This window comes from Schistocerca gregaria, chromosome 1, assembly GCF_023897955.1.
Source record: "Schistocerca gregaria isolate iqSchGreg1 chromosome 1, iqSchGreg1.2, whole genome shotgun sequence".
Taxonomy (NCBI): Eukaryota; Metazoa; Arthropoda; class Insecta; order Orthoptera; family Acrididae; genus Schistocerca; species Schistocerca gregaria.
In genome coordinates this window covers 1,034,675,086-1,034,690,811 of record NC_064920.1, presented here as the reverse complement: position 1 = coordinate 1,034,690,811, position 15,726 = coordinate 1,034,675,086, and the positions used below count along the sequence as shown (strand labels likewise).

The following is a 15,726-nucleotide window of genomic DNA, read 5'->3' as shown; positions in this document are numbered from 1 at the left end:
TACTTCCGGTACGATGGACATGGAAGAATTATGGGCAAATTTGAAACACATTGTAAATCATGCATTAGACAAGTATGTGCCAAAAAAGCGGGTTACGGACGGAAAAGACCGTGGTTTAACAGCGCAATTCGGAGAATGCTCAGGAAGCAAAGGCAGTTGCACTCGCGGTACAAGAAAGATCGGGAGAATGAGGACAGGCAAAAGTTAATAGAGATTCGTGCTGCTCTAAAAAGAGCGATGCGCGAAGCATTCAACCACTACCACCGTCATACCTTAGCAAAAGATCTTACTGAAAACCCAAGGAAATTCTCGTCTTACGTAAAATCGGTAAGCGGGTCGAAGGCTTCCATCCAGTCACTCACTGATCAGTCTGGCCTGGCAGCGGAAGACAGCAAAACGAAAGCTGAAATTTTAAATTTAGCATTTGAGAAATCTTTCAGGCAGGAGGATAGTACAAACATACCGCCGTTTGAGTCTCGTACAGATTCCCGTATGGAGGGCATAGTGATAGACATCCCTGGGGTTGTGAAGCAGCTGAATGGGTTGAAAATAAATAAATCGCCAGGTCCTGATGGGATTCCAATTAGGTTTCACAGAGAGTACTCTACTGCATTGGCTCCTTACTTAGCTTGCATTTATCGCGAATCTCTTGCTCAACGTAAAGTCCCGAGCGACTGGAAAAAAGCGCAGGTGACGCCTGTATGTAAGAAGGGTAGAAGGACGGATCCTCAAAATTAAAGACCAATATCCTTAACATCGGTTTGTTGCAGAATTCTCTAACATATTCTCATTTGGAATATAATGAATTTCCTTGAGACAGAGAAGTTGCTATCCGTGCATCAGCACGGCTTTAGAAAGCATCGCTCCTGCGAAACGCAACTCGCCCTTTTTTCACATGATATCTTGCGAACCATGGATGAAGGGTATCAGACGGATGCCATATTCCTTGACTTCCGGAAAGCGTTTGACTCGGTGCCCCACTGCAAACTCCTAACTAAGGTACGAGCATATGCGATTGGTTACCAAATATGTGAGTGGCCCGAAGACTTCTTAAGTAATAGAACCCAGTACGCTGTTCATCGGAGGTGAGGATATCATCAGGAGTGCCCCAGGGAGGTGTGGTAGGTCCGCAGTTGTTTTCTATCTACCTAGATGATCTTTTGGATGGGGTGGATAGCAATGTGCGGTTGTTTGCTGATGATGCTGTGGTGTACCGGAAGGTGTCGTCGTTGAGTGACTGTAGGAGGATACAAGATGACTTGGACAGGATTTGTGATTGGTGTAAAGAATGGCAGCTAACTCTAAATATGGATAAATGTAAATTAATGCAGATGAATAGGAAAAAGAATCCTTTAGTGTTGGAATACTCCATCAGTAGTGTAGCGCTTGATACAGTCATGTCGATTAAATATTTGGGCGTAACATTCCAGAGCGATGTGACGTGGGACAAGCATGTAATGGCAGTTGTGGGGAAGGCGGATAGTCGTCTTCGGTTCATTGCTAGAATTTTGGGAAGATGTGGTTCATCTCTAAAGGAGAGCGCTTATAAAACACTAATACGACCTATTCTTGAGTACTCTCGAGCGTTTGGGATCCCTATCAGGTCGGATTGAGGGAGGACATAGAAGCAATTCAGAGGCGGGCTGCTAGACTTGTTACTGGTAGGTTTGATCATCACGCGAGTGTTACGGAAATGCTTCAGGAACTCGGGTGGGAGTCTCTAGAGGAAAGGAGGCGTTCTTTTCGTGAATCGCTACTGAGGAAGTTTAGAGAACCAGCATTTGAGGCTGACTGCAGTACAATTTTACTGCCGCCAACTTACATTTCGCGGAAAGACCACAAAGATAAGATAAGAGAGATTAGGGCTCGTACAGAGGCATATTGGCAGTCATTTTTCCCTCGTTCTGTTTGGGAGTGGAACAGGGAGAGAAGGTGCTAGTTGTGGTACGAGGTACCCTCCGTCACGTACCGTATGGTGGATTGCGGAGTATGTATGTGTATGTAGATGTAGAAGTAGATGAAGATGGAACGGCCCGCCGTGATCTTCAGCGAAGAAAGCAGATTCTGTCTGCACGCAAGCGATGGTTGCTTGTGCGTACGACAAAGAGTGCTTTCGCCTAAGACACACTGGTTCCACCCCAGACCTTCATGTTTGTTTTTGGAGGGGACGCTAACCAGCGCTAGATACTTGTAGAATGTTGTTACAGTAGTTCTTTTCCGCTATTGCAACAGGAAGGTGATGTGTTGTTCCAACAGGATAACGCTCGCCCACACACTGCCCGTGAAACTCAACGCTCTGCAAGACTAGAAGTAACTTCCCTGGCCAGCGGGATCTCCGGACTTGCCTCCAGTTGAGCTAGTGCAGTGTATGATGGGACAATAAGTGACTAGTGGAACTTGTCAACTAAAATTTTTACGGAACTACGCGAACAGGTCAAGCAGCAGAGTATTCGCCATCTATGCGATCGACTGGGTGCCACAGTCAGCGCCTGCATTGCCGCCTCTGGTGGCTACACCACGTACTGCTGTCGGTGTTTCAGCGTGGGTCGATACCCGGTTCCTCAGAACCGCTTGTGCTGTTCATCTGTAATTGTAATCATTTCATGTACTCCATTTGCATTGTTGCAACAATAAATCTTGAGTAAATTGGAAATCTCTAAAAGGGAGTACTAACTTTTTTCTGGCAGTGTATATAATCCTATTATCAAGTGATAGTACCTTGTCAGCGAAATGACAAAAGAAATATAAACAGGAAACAGTGGAAGTCAATCGAAACCGTAGTGACGTTGACAATGATTCACGACCTCGTTGGGATATGTGAAGGTATTTGCGTCGTAAAAGGTTACACTAAAATATTACGATATATATCTAAATGAGAGAAAATCATGATAGCTTATTACATGAATCTGTGCATTTCAATCCTCGCCAGTTTCGACAAATACAGGGAAGAGAATGTGTTCTCACCTGGAGCTCCGTCCTTGTCGAAACCCGATATCCCAGACGGGTAGTATTTTTTCAGCACCTCCGGTGGCTCCCACGACTGAATGTTATCCGCGTCCCAGCGTTGCCTCCATTGCAGCGACTGTAACAAACAGTAAAGAAGGTAAGAGCACTATACATCGAGTATAATGTAACTAACTGCCTGCCTACGTAGCAGACGTTGTTTACTGCTCTGAGCACCATGGGACTTAACAGCTGAGGTCATCAGTTCCCTAGAACTTAGAACTACTTAAACCAAACTAACCTAAGGACATCACACACATTCATGCCCAAGGCAGGATTCGTACCTGTGGCTATAGAAGTCGCGCGGTTCCGGCCTGAAGCGCCTACAACCGCTCGGCCACAGCGACTGCATGTTGGTGTTGTTATGCTGAACCTGGAGTTAACTGGCTCGAATTCTAGAGACGCAAGAAATGTGCATTACCAGTGTTGGGCCTACTGTGCATACGAGATTGCTCGCCAGCATTCTGGTTAAATCGTTAACGTCTCTGCACTCATGAAGAGAAGGAATATGGCAACACTGATGATAATGAATCCCTTGAATGGCGATACTAATATTGACGTCTCCTTCGTGCTGTTACACTACTGGACATAGAAATTGCAACAATATGATGGTGACATGCAACAAACAGCAAACTGGCGTGAAGTGCACCAAATGTTTTGTGGTGCAAAGGATTAGCAGTTTAGCACAACTACACAAAGCAGACGGTAGTAACGCCATATGCGTTCTGTACATAAAGAAAAACTGCTCAGCAGGTTATTCAGAAATGACGTTTCAGTACTGGTTGTTTGTGACAAAATAGTGTTATGTCTATACAGGGTGTTAAAAAAGGTACGGCCAAACTTTCAGGAAACTTTCCTCACACACAAATAAAGAAAAGATGTTAAGTGGACATGGGTCCAGAAACGCTTAATTTCCATGTTAGAGCTCATTTTAGTTTCGTCAGTATGTCTTGTACTTCCTCGATTCACCGCCAGTTGTCCCAATTGCAGAAAGCTAATGTTGACTTCGGTGCTTGTGTTGACATGCGACTCATTGCTCTACAGTACTAGCATCAAGCACATCAGTACGTAGCATCAACAGGTTAGTGTTCACCACGAACGTGGTTTTGCAGTCAGTGCAATGTTTACAAACGCGTAGTTGGCAGATGCCCTTGTGATGTATGGATTAGCACGGGGCAATAGCCGTGACGCGGTACGTTTGATCGAGACAGATTTCCAGAACGAAGGTGTCCCGACAGGAAGACGTTCGAAGCAATTGATCGGCGTCTTAGGGAGCACGGAACATTCCAGCCTATGACTCGCGACTGGGGAAGACCTAGAACGACGAGGACACCTGCAATGGACGAGGCAATTCTTCGTGCAGTTGACGATAACCCTAATGTCAGCGTCAGAGAAGTTGCTGCTGTGCAAGGTAACGTGGACCACGTCACTGTATGGAGAGTGCTACGGGAGAACCAGTTGTTTCCGTACCATGTACAGCGTGTGCAGGCACTATCAGCAACTGATTGGCCTCCACGGGTACACTTCTGCGAATGGTTCATCCAACAATGTGTCGATGTTCATTTCAGTGCAAATGTCCTCTTTACGGATGAGGCTTCATTCCAACGTGATCAAATTGTACATTTTCACAATTAACATGTGTGGGCTTGACGAGAATCCTCACGCGATTGTGCAATCACGTCATCAACACAGATTTTCTGTGAACGTTTGGGCAGGCATTGTTGGTGATGTCTTGATTGGGCCCCATGTTCTTCCACCGACGCTCATTGGAGCACGTTATCATGATTTCATACGGGATACTCTACCTGTGTAGCTAGAACATGTGCCTTTACAAGTACGACACAATATGTGGTTCATGCACGATGGAGCTCCTGCACATTTCAGTCGAAGTTTTCGTACTCTTCTCAACAACAGATTCGGTGACCGATGGATTGGTAGAGGCGGGCCAATTCCATGGCCTCCACGCTCTCCTGACCTCAACCCTCTTGACTATCATCTATGGGGGCATTTGAAAGCTCCTGTCCTCGTATTGTGGACGGCTGTGATACAATACGCCATTCTCCAGGGCTGCATCAGCGCATCAGGGATTCCATGCGACGGAGGGAGGATGCATGTATCCTCGCTAACGGAGGACATTTTGAACATTTCCTGTAACAAAGTGTTTGAAGTCACGCGGGTATGTTCTGTTGCTGTGTGTTTCCATTCCATGACTAATGTGATTTGAAGAGAAGTAATAAAATGAGCTCTAACATGGAAAGTAAGCGTTTCCGGACACATGCCCACATAACACATTTTCTTTCTTTGTGTGTGAGGAATGTTTCCTGAAAGTATGGCCGTATTTTTCTGTAACACCCTGTATAGGGAGCAGGAATACTTGTCAGAATTCGGCAGCGGTATGCTCGTGCCCCGCCCAGACTGCGGTTTATCCTTCTGCGATTTTTCCTTTGCGTTGGTCGGGATCCTGTGACTGTCACGTGAATATGGAATCGAAGGATTCAGAAGTGCCATACTCAACTTCATACAATATCTGAACGGCTCCTCGCGACTACTATCCAGAAAAGACGTGCCCTGAGGTGACAAAAGTAATGGGATACCTCCTAGTCTCGTGTCGGACCTCCTTTTGGCCTGCGTAGTTCAGCAGCTTACCATGGCATTGACCCAACAAGTCGCTGGAAGTCCCCTACTGAAATATTGAGCCATGCTGCCATAACTGTGTTGCATGTGCAGGATTTTGTGCACGAACTGACCTCTCGATGATGTTCTACAAGTGTGTGATCGAAGACCAAATCATTCGCTTGAATTCTACGCAATGTTCTTCAAACCAGTTACGAACAACTGCGGCCTGGTGACATGACGAATTGTTATCTATAAAAATTCCATCTTTACATAGCCATTTCTAGTCAATGATCGGTTCATTTGGACTAGAAGGACCCAGTCAATTCCATGCAGACATAGCCCACACCACCTTGCACAGGGCCTTATTGACAACTTGGGCCCATGGCTTCATTGGAGCTGCGCCACACTCTAACCCTACCATCAGCTCTTACCAACTGAAATCTGTACTCATCTGACCAGGCCACTGTTTCCAGTCGTCTAGGGGCCAAATGATATGGACACGACCACAGAAGAGGGGCTGCATGCAATGTTGTGCTCCGACTCTGGTCGGTCATCTGCTGCCATAGCTTATTAACGCCAAATGTCGGCGCACTGTCCTACCAGATATGTTCGTCATAGGTCTCACATTGATTTCTGCAGTTATTTCATGCAGCGTTGCTTCTCTGTTAGCACTGAAAACTCTATTCAAATGCTGCTGCCAATGTCTGAAATATTGTATTGTCGGCGCACTCTTGACACTGGTGGATCTCGGAATACTGAATTCCCTAACGATTTCCGAAATGGGATGCTCCAACTAGCTCAAACTAGCATTCCACGTTCAAAGTCTTAATTCCCATCGTGCGGCCATAACTACACCGGAAACCTTTTCTCAAGAGTTACCTCAGCACAAATGACAACTTCACCGGTGCACGGCCATCTTGTTACGTGATGCTACCGCCATCTGTAGTGTGCATATCGCTACCCGATGACTTTGTCACCTCAGTGCACACAATCTGATCTAAAGTATCAGCGCACCCCTAAGTAATGCAGAACTGACTACTAGATGTCACGAGAGGCGGACCCGCTAGTATGCAAGACCGCGGGGAGTGCTATGTTTCAATACAGAACCAGTAACAGCAGAACGGGTAGGTCAGTGATTTCGAAAGTGGACTAGGCACAAATAACGACTCAAGTGCTAACATTAAACTACTGAAGATTGGTAATTAGGCTATTACAGTTGTGTGCACATACTTTAACTTACCAAAACGCTAGCGAACTATTCAAAAGCGGTTTTCATCTTTTTTCTTGTTACAAACTTATCCATAATTAGAAACTATCACCACAGCAAAAAAAAAAAGCAATAAACGGCAGCACTTACATTAAATTCAACTGCAAGTAAGAACGGAACTAAGTAACAAAACAACAACTGAGCTAAAGAACGACCAAGAATATACAGTAACTGGTCTTGGCTAGTTTAAATTTATCGATAGCTTTCTTGACTATCGATAGTGCGTAACAATTTTTCGACGTCTGATTGCAAATCAAAATATCTTTCTACAGGGCAGCTAGGTCGTGTGTAGCTTCGTTACGTAATTGGGAGGGGATGCTGTGAGGTGGTCTGGACGCCCCCGAACCCATTCTTTGTCTATGTACTTGCTATAGTCACAAACTATGGCGGGCGAGTTTAGGCTTGTTCTGCACTCTCCGACAGCCAATGTCGTACCCAATGAAAGCATCATACGCGATCGTAGCGAGTTATTTAGTGAATTTTTATTCCATTTGTTGCAGGCTGTCGTGGCTGATGATGGTGGTAAGCAACAAATTCTACACAAGAAAGTGAGACACGTAATTTGCGTGATACGCGTTTATATGAAATGCAAAGCACAGGTATGCGCGTACCGCAACTGTCGCTTGGAACCGGCAACAGTGCAATTGCAGTCCGTTTCTCGGCCTGCGCGAACTGCCATCGTTCGTGGATCGGACTATATCTTCTCCGGTTTCAGCTCTCGAGGAAGAAAGGGCTGCCATTCCTCTAGACATACAGGAACCTTGAAACTGACCTAAGCAGAGGTCAAGCCGTCATGAGGAACAAGAGTGGAACACTCCACATTAATGTCTACAAGTACTTTTGATCAGATGGTGAATAGCATGCAAAGTCGTTCAACACCGTCATGTACTTCCAGCCTTTGGGCAAAGCTGTAGATAGACTTAGAAATTTTCATACATGTTCAAGATATTTACAAAACATTGAAGAGTATCCAGGTTATCTTAAAATTTTTTTAAATTGATTTTTCAACAGAAGGAGATATTTCAAGATCCACGTTTTCTGTAATGTGTGTCAGTTGTTTCACGCAACAAATCTGTAATTAGAGGAAACTCACTCAACAGCAGCCGAAACATCTGAAACTATGAGTAACTTAAGGGAAATAATTCTTAACAGAGTTATAGATAATTTAGTAGGTATGGAAACAAAACTGCTGCTTGAAAAACTTTTACGTGGGACACAGAGAAGAATGAGTAGTAATTAGCTATTTTTATGAAGCGTTTTGAAATATATGGAAAAATAAATTGATTTCAGTTATGGTAATATTCTTGAGCATTTGCATGTAGTGAAACTTACTCATGAATGGAAAACCAGCAAGTCTCTTACCTCTTCTCGGATTTTTGAAAATTTCAATCTTTATCATTTTCATGAAGAATTCTGTAAATGTAAATTCACTCTCAGTGAAACGTGTGACCTCAATTTTAAAAGCATAGCAAGTGAATGAGTTTATCCTGTCAGCAAGTCTACTAAGTCAGAACTACCAAATATGTATATGTTCGTTTCATTTGTACTAATTGTACCGGTATAAAACGCCTTTGCTGAGAGAATATTTTCAACTATGGAAAAGAAATGACGTGATGAAAGACACGATCGTGTCATCAGAAGCTGATGTAACGTTGAATTTATAAGAGGGCTATCCGGAAAGCAACAGATGTTTTGAAATAAAAAATTAACAATATGGAAAAAAAACAAATTTTATTATACACATTTTAAAGGTGTACTCTTAAGCTGTTTTTCTAGATAATCGCCATTGAAAATGAGGTACTTATCATTCCGTATCACAAATTTTTCAATACCATCTCTGTAGAAATTTGTCGTTGTGTAGCGAGCCATGTTTTCATTGCTGGGAGGAGGAGATGTCAGTAGCTCGACGCCATATCCGGGCTATATGATAAATGATCAGACACCTCCAATTCAAAACACCGTAGGAACTCTTGGGTACGACTGACCGTGTGTGGACGTGCGTTGTCATGAAAAGACACAAATTTTGCGCTAAGTTTTTCCCGACGCTTGTTTTGTAGCGCCTTACCTAATTTTGTCACTGTTCAACATATACCTCTCTGACTTAATAACTGTGCCACGTTCAAGAAAATCAACGAGATGCACTCTCTCGGTGTCCCAAAACACAGTAGCCACAATTTTTCTTCCTGACAGCGTTTGCAAACACTTTATTGAGAAAATTTGTGTATCCCCATTCCATCGACATCCTTTTTGTTTCACAACTGATATACTTCACCTAAGTCTCCCCCCAAGTTACGATGCGATCGACAACTTTGTTAACACTTTTCTCGTAATCCTAGAGGAAAGTCAGTGGTGTATCCAGTCCCTGTTTTTGTGATTTAGCTTTAGGGAAAAAAAATTGGAAATTTTTGGTAAGGTCTTATGGGACCAAACTGCTGGCGTCATCGGTCCCTAAGCTTACACACTACTTAAACTAACTTACGTCAAGGACAACAAACACACCCATGCCCGAAGGAGGACTCGAACCTCCGACGGGAGGAGCCGCGCGAACCGTGGAATGACGTCACAGACACAGGCGGCTACCCCGCGCGGCTTTGCTTTGGGATATTGGGAACCCATCTACCACAAAACATGTGGTAACCATGCTCCTCCACCACAATTTCAAGCTCCAAACTCCGTAAAATTTGAAAAAAAATGTTGCGAAAGTTCCGTAATTGTGAAACGACGATTTTCACGAATTTCGCCGTTGATGTTCATTACCAGTTTGTCAAACTACTATGGTTCTCATAATAAACATTTGAAAACAGTGCGCCATTGCCTCACTCCTCTTTCACTCATTATTCCTTTTCCATACACATCACAAAGGTCGCGATAAATTTCAGGTGGATTGCAGATTTTTTGCCAAAAAAAAATTAAAGAACGCACCTCAATAGTGGCGGGATTTTCTATTGCAGCGCACATTTTAACACGTCACAGAAAGCTAAGCAACAGAGATATAGACCACACTCTACCACCGCCGGATGCATGCTGAGTTTAGGAACGTTACGGCACCAAGATGGCGGCTGTAGCGCCACCCACCACCGCGAAATACGAAAACGTTTGCTGCTTTCTGGATAGTCCTCGTTACAGTTCTCAGGACTTTTTTTTTGGCAAGTGACAGAGAGCAGTTGCCTAAAGTAAAATAAAAGGGTAAATTCGATTTTGTCGGAAATTATCCTCGTGGTGGAAAGCTATGTGTCAGTGTTCAGTTTTCAATATTTTCCAAGCGTTTAAGCAAACTCCGTAGTTTTTTACATTTAAAGTTATTAATACAGTATTTTACTCTAAACTCATTAATGTTCTTTGGAGTGTTGTAGAAATGGGGAACCCTATACTGAACTCATTGATTCCATTCCTGTGTGACAGTCGGGAGATCATAATAATTATGCGAAAAACCGCAATCTCATTACAGACTACCCTGCCGTTGTCTAAGTCCAACACGTGATGGTAGACCTTTTTTTGCCTTAGGCGAGGCATAAGACGATTTTCTCAGATTAGATTAGTACTTGTTCCATAGATCATGAATACGGCACTTCGTAATGATGTGGAACATGTCAGGTTAAAAAAAGGGGCAATACAAGGTATTCAATTACACAAAATATTACGTGACACTTAATGTTTTTAATTTTTTTTGGTGGGGGGTAGGGGAAATTACGCACTTACTATATCAAAAAATTCATCTAATGAGTAGAAGGAGTTGTCATTAAGAAATTCTTTTAATTTCCTTTTAAATGCTATGTGGCTATCTGTCAGACGTTTGATGCTATTCGATAAGTGACCAAAGACTTTTGTGGCAGCATAATTTACCCCCTTCTGAGCCAAAGTTAGATTTAACCTTGAGTAATGAAGATCATCCTTTCTCCTAGTGTTGTAGACATGTACACTACTATTACTTTTGAATTCGTTCAGACAGTTAATAACAAATGTCATAAGTGAATATATATATATATATATATATATATATATATATATATATATATATATATATATTGTGAGGCTACAGTGAAGATCTCTAGACCTTTAAATAAGTGTCTGCAGGATGATCTTGGATGAGCTCCAGCAATTATTCTGATTACACGCTTTTGTGCAATGAACACTCTTTTACTCAATGATGAGTTACCCCAGAATATGATGCCATACGAAAGCAGAGAAAGAAAATGTGTTTTTTCTAGTTCAATCCCTCATCAATGCATACACCTAGAAATTTTGAATTTTCTACCTTAGCTACCGATTTCTGATCGAAGTCTATATTTATTAATAGGGTCATTCCATTTACTGTGTGGAACTGTATATACTGTGTTTTGTCGAAGTTTAATGAGAGCCCATTTGCAGAGAACCAGTTAATGACATCGTTTACAATTTCACCAGTTAATTCTTGTCTGTTGACTGTGATAGCTATACTTGTATCATCGGCAAAAAGTACTAGCTTTGCATCTTCGTGAATATAGAATGGCAAGTCATTAATATATATTAAGAACAGCAGAGGACCCAAGACCGAACCTTGCGGCACCCCATTCTTGATTGATCCCCAGTTTGAGAAATCACCAGTTTTTTGCATATTATGTGAACAGAAACAACCAACATTCAAATGCGATCATTGTAGTCTTTCTTATACACAGTACGTAGATGGCGTAATCCTACTTACTTTGCACAGTTGCGCAAAAATGCTAATTGTTAGCGTATCCAAGTATGTAGTACAGTTCACGGCAGTTTGACATCTGCAGTCATGGAGTTCCAGTTTCAATGGCCAGAATGTACACTGGTATGCTAAACATAAAGACCAAAGTAACTTTTGCATGAAATGTCGCTGCTAAGTAACACATCTCGATTAAATGTGGACCACACATAGAAAGAACTGCTACAGTATAATACAGAAGGCAGGAAAAACAAGTACGCAGTGAGACGGACGAACACACACTTTTATTCAAAGGCAATAGTTACACTGAAGTCATGGAAATTTAAGATGGTCGCCTGGACATTATGGTAGACTGAACGTGGTTTTTAGTAGGGTGAGTGATCACCATAACATCTGTGGCATCTACGCCTTCAATGTATGTTAAAATTTAAAGTTATTGAAAAGACTGTTTATGTAAGGATAATTGATCATTTCATTGCACGTAATTTGCTGTCAAATGTCAGTTTTGTTTTAGAAGTGATTTAACAACTGAAAATGCTATATTCTCTATTCTCTGTTAGGCACTGGATGGATTAAACAAAGGGTTTCGAAAGCTAGGCTCTTTTTTGTATATCTAAGGCATTGGCTTGTGTTGATCACAAAATATTGTTCCCAAAGGTGGACCATTATGGAATATGGTAGGTAGCTCACAAGTGGTTCACCTCTTAATTTAAGAACAGACAGGCCATTCTCCACACTACTGAGAATGGCTATGATTTAGGTTCCGAGTGGAGCACGGTTAAATGGAGAGGGGGGGGGGGGGGGGGGGGGATGTCCCAGGGACAGTGCTGGCAGCACTTCCGTTCCTTATTTATAGAAATGTTATACCTTCTAGTATTGCAGATGATTTTAAAATATTTCTGTTTGCTTATAACACTAGCTTGCTAGTTAACGATGTTGTGTGCAACTTTGGCACTGTTTCCAGTAGTGCAGTTCAAGACATAAGCTCTTGGCTTGTAGAGAATAAACTTACACTAAATAACATTAAGACTCTGTTTTTATAGTTTCTAGCACACAGTTCAACAAAACTGACTTCATAATTACACAGAATGGACATATGATTAGTGAGACTGAACAATTCAAACTTCTTGGTGTTCAGATACATAGTAAACTGCCGTGAAAGCCCACGTCGAGGATGTTTTTCAAAGACATAATGCTGCCACTTTTACTACTGGAATAGTACTTAAAGTAAGAGATAGTTCGACACTAAAAGTAAACTACTTAGCGTATTTTCATTCACTTATGAGGTATGGTATTATAATTCGAAGTAACTTTCCCCATGCCCAAAGGGTATTTTTGGCTCATAAATGGGCTTTTCGGGATAAAAGTGGTATAAGTTCGCGTACCTCTCGTCGACCCCTGTTCATTAGTCTGGGTATTCCTACACTGGCCTCTCAATAGATACATTCCTTAACATCATTTCTTATTAACAATATCAGCTTATTCCCATGAATTAGCAGCCTTTACTCAGTGAATATTAGGCATAAATCCAGTGTGCATTTAGGTCGCATCTCTTTGTCTCTTGTGCAGAAAGGCCTGCAGTATTCTGCTACATTCGTTTTCAATAACCTACAACAAGACTTCAAAAATCACGCGCTTTCAAATCTAAACTGAAGAATTTCCTTCTGGGTCACGCCTATCCTGTCAAAGAATTTCTTGAGAAATTAATGAGAAATTAAGCCAAGTACTGTGTTACATTGTTCATTGCGATTATATAAACTTATGGTTTTTTAGTATTCATAGACATTTTATTTCCCAGAATGAGATTTTCACTCTGCAGCGGAGTGTGCGCTGATATGAAACTTCCTGACAGATTAAAACCGTGTGCCGGACCGAGACTCGAACTCGGGAGCTTTGCCTTTCGCGGGCAAGTGCTCTATCATCTGAGCTATCCAAGCACGACTCACGACCCGTCCCCACAGCGTCATTTCTGCCAGTACCTCGTCTCCTACCATCCAAACTTCACAGAAGAATGAAAATCTCATTCTGGAAACATCCCCCAGGCTGTGGCTAAGCCATGTCTCCGCAATATCCTTCATTCCAGGAGTGCTAGTTCTGCAAGGTTCGCAGAAGAGCTTCTGTGAAGTTTGGAAGGTAGGAGACGAGGTACTGGCAGAATTGAAGCCTTGAGGAAGGGTCGTGAGTCGTGTTTGGGTAGCTCAGATGGTAGAGCACTTGCCTGCGAAAGACGAATGTCTCGAGTTCGAGCCACGGTCCGGCACACAGTTTTAATGTGTCAGGAAGTTTTACACTTTATTTTATCTATTATTGCTTTTCTGTGGTAATTTCTTGTACTGATACATTCCACGGCCATGGAAATTTGCTCCTCAATTTGGTGTTACGGATCTAGATTTGTAAAAACAAAACAAAAAAACAAAAATTTAAACCACGGTTGGCAACGCATGCTCTGCAACATGTTGTCATACTGGCCACAAGGTTGGTAAAGAGTTCTTTCTCCACCGACCCGTTTGACAACTACTGAATGGTCTTTGGTGCATATAGACGTGGTCGGTGAAATTTAAGTCGGGGGAACGGGAAGGCCAGTCCATTCCCGAATGTCCTCTCGTTCCAAGAGCTCGTCTCCCCCTGCGCAGTTCGATACGGTCGCACATTGCCATCCTTTAAAATGAAGTCAGGACTGAATCCACTCCTGGAAAGACCATTGGGGAAGGAGAACAGTGTCAAAATAATGATGACTGGTGAGTGTACCATGTTCAAAAATCTGGTGGTCAGTTTACCACTCAAATTGTCTCTCTTCACTGCATGGCACCTGGACAACCAAAACGATCATGTTCGACAATGTTTATGGGTACATTTCGCGTTCCGAATCTCTCGCTATATGAGGACAAGTCAGTATTGTGGAACATGATGGTTTTGGTGGATCAGGCGTTGTGGTGTCGGGAGGTGTAACGTTTCTCCGACGTACTGATGTCTAAATCAACGTTGTTCTGACACTTCACTCCGTCCTCATGCGAGTTTTTTCTGTGGTGCATTCGGCCCTGACTACATTTTTAAGGATGGCAATGGGCGAACGCATCGAGAAGCGCCGGTGGAGGAGCCGTTGGAAAAAAAGGACATTCGACGAATGGAGTGGCCTTCCCCTTCCACCGACTTAAATCTCATCGAGCACGACCGAGGTTCTTGGGGGGGGGGGGGGGGGGGGATGGAATACTTTACCAGACGTATGGCCAATATTGAAACACATTGCAAGGGATGCAGTGTCATCCGCGGCGATCACAAACCAAGTCCAAGGCCTTTTGTAATGTTCAAGAAACAATCATCAATAGCGGTGACTTAAGTGTAATTATAATGTCTTTGAGTAAGAGTGCTATTTATGTTAGTCTCAATGGCGTTTCTTTCGTTTGCCTTCTGTTCTATACTGTAGCAGTCCTTTCTACGTATGATAATAGTTTCATCGAGCTATTTCGCTTGGCAGTGACACATCATATACAAGCTACTTCCGTATGTACGCTTTGAACACAAGTGTAGATAGCAGTAGGGTGTGCAGTTAGCGCGTTTCAGTTTATCGCCTGGTCTCATTCTAAATTCGTTGCGTAAGCGCTCATCAAAGTCAGCCACGCGATACAGTTACACATACGACCCTTTATCTGCTATATGTAGCAGAACTTGGATGTCCCAGTGTCACCGCCACCGTCAGTAAAAAGTTTCCAGATCCTGAGATTAAATGCAATAAATGGCGCAAGTTCGGGCATTTCTTAGCCTTGGAATCTTTTTCGAGTATCAGATTGCTCACGATATTGACACAGTTTTCATCCGAAGGAATAGATCCGTAACAGTAACTGAGGACCATAAATACTCGAACTCATTGTAAAAATGTATTTAAAATCGGGGATTATAACTGAGTACTTCGATTAATTCATTACGCACATTAAAGCAAATACACTGCCGAAGAAAACATGGAAAGACGACGTTGATCCGATGACGGCATAGGATAGTTGATGTACCGATCATCTGCGTCTACCGCTATCCTTTAACAGGGTAGGACGTCAAACGGGCCGACTTGGAACAGGACAGGCCCCACAAGACATTTTAATTTCCACTGTCTATTCTTTTACAAATAAATTTATAAAGCTTTGTCAGCATGACCAGGAAGGATTCAGGATTCATA

The 15,726-nt window shown here is 42.7% G+C and overlaps 1 protein-coding gene across 1 annotated transcript in view; it reads right to left on the bottom strand.

The window, feature by feature from the left end:
- LOC126279406 (SEC14-like protein 2) overlaps window positions 1–15,726 on the bottom strand; it is a 277,669-nt gene that overhangs the window by 34,989 nt on the left and 226,954 nt on the right. Inside the window, exon 4 of the mRNA XM_049979675.1 lies at window positions 2,965–3,082. Coding sequence (XP_049835632.1) covers window positions 2,965–3,082 — 118 coding nt within the window. The remainder of the gene's footprint in view (window positions 1–2,964; window positions 3,083–15,726) is intronic.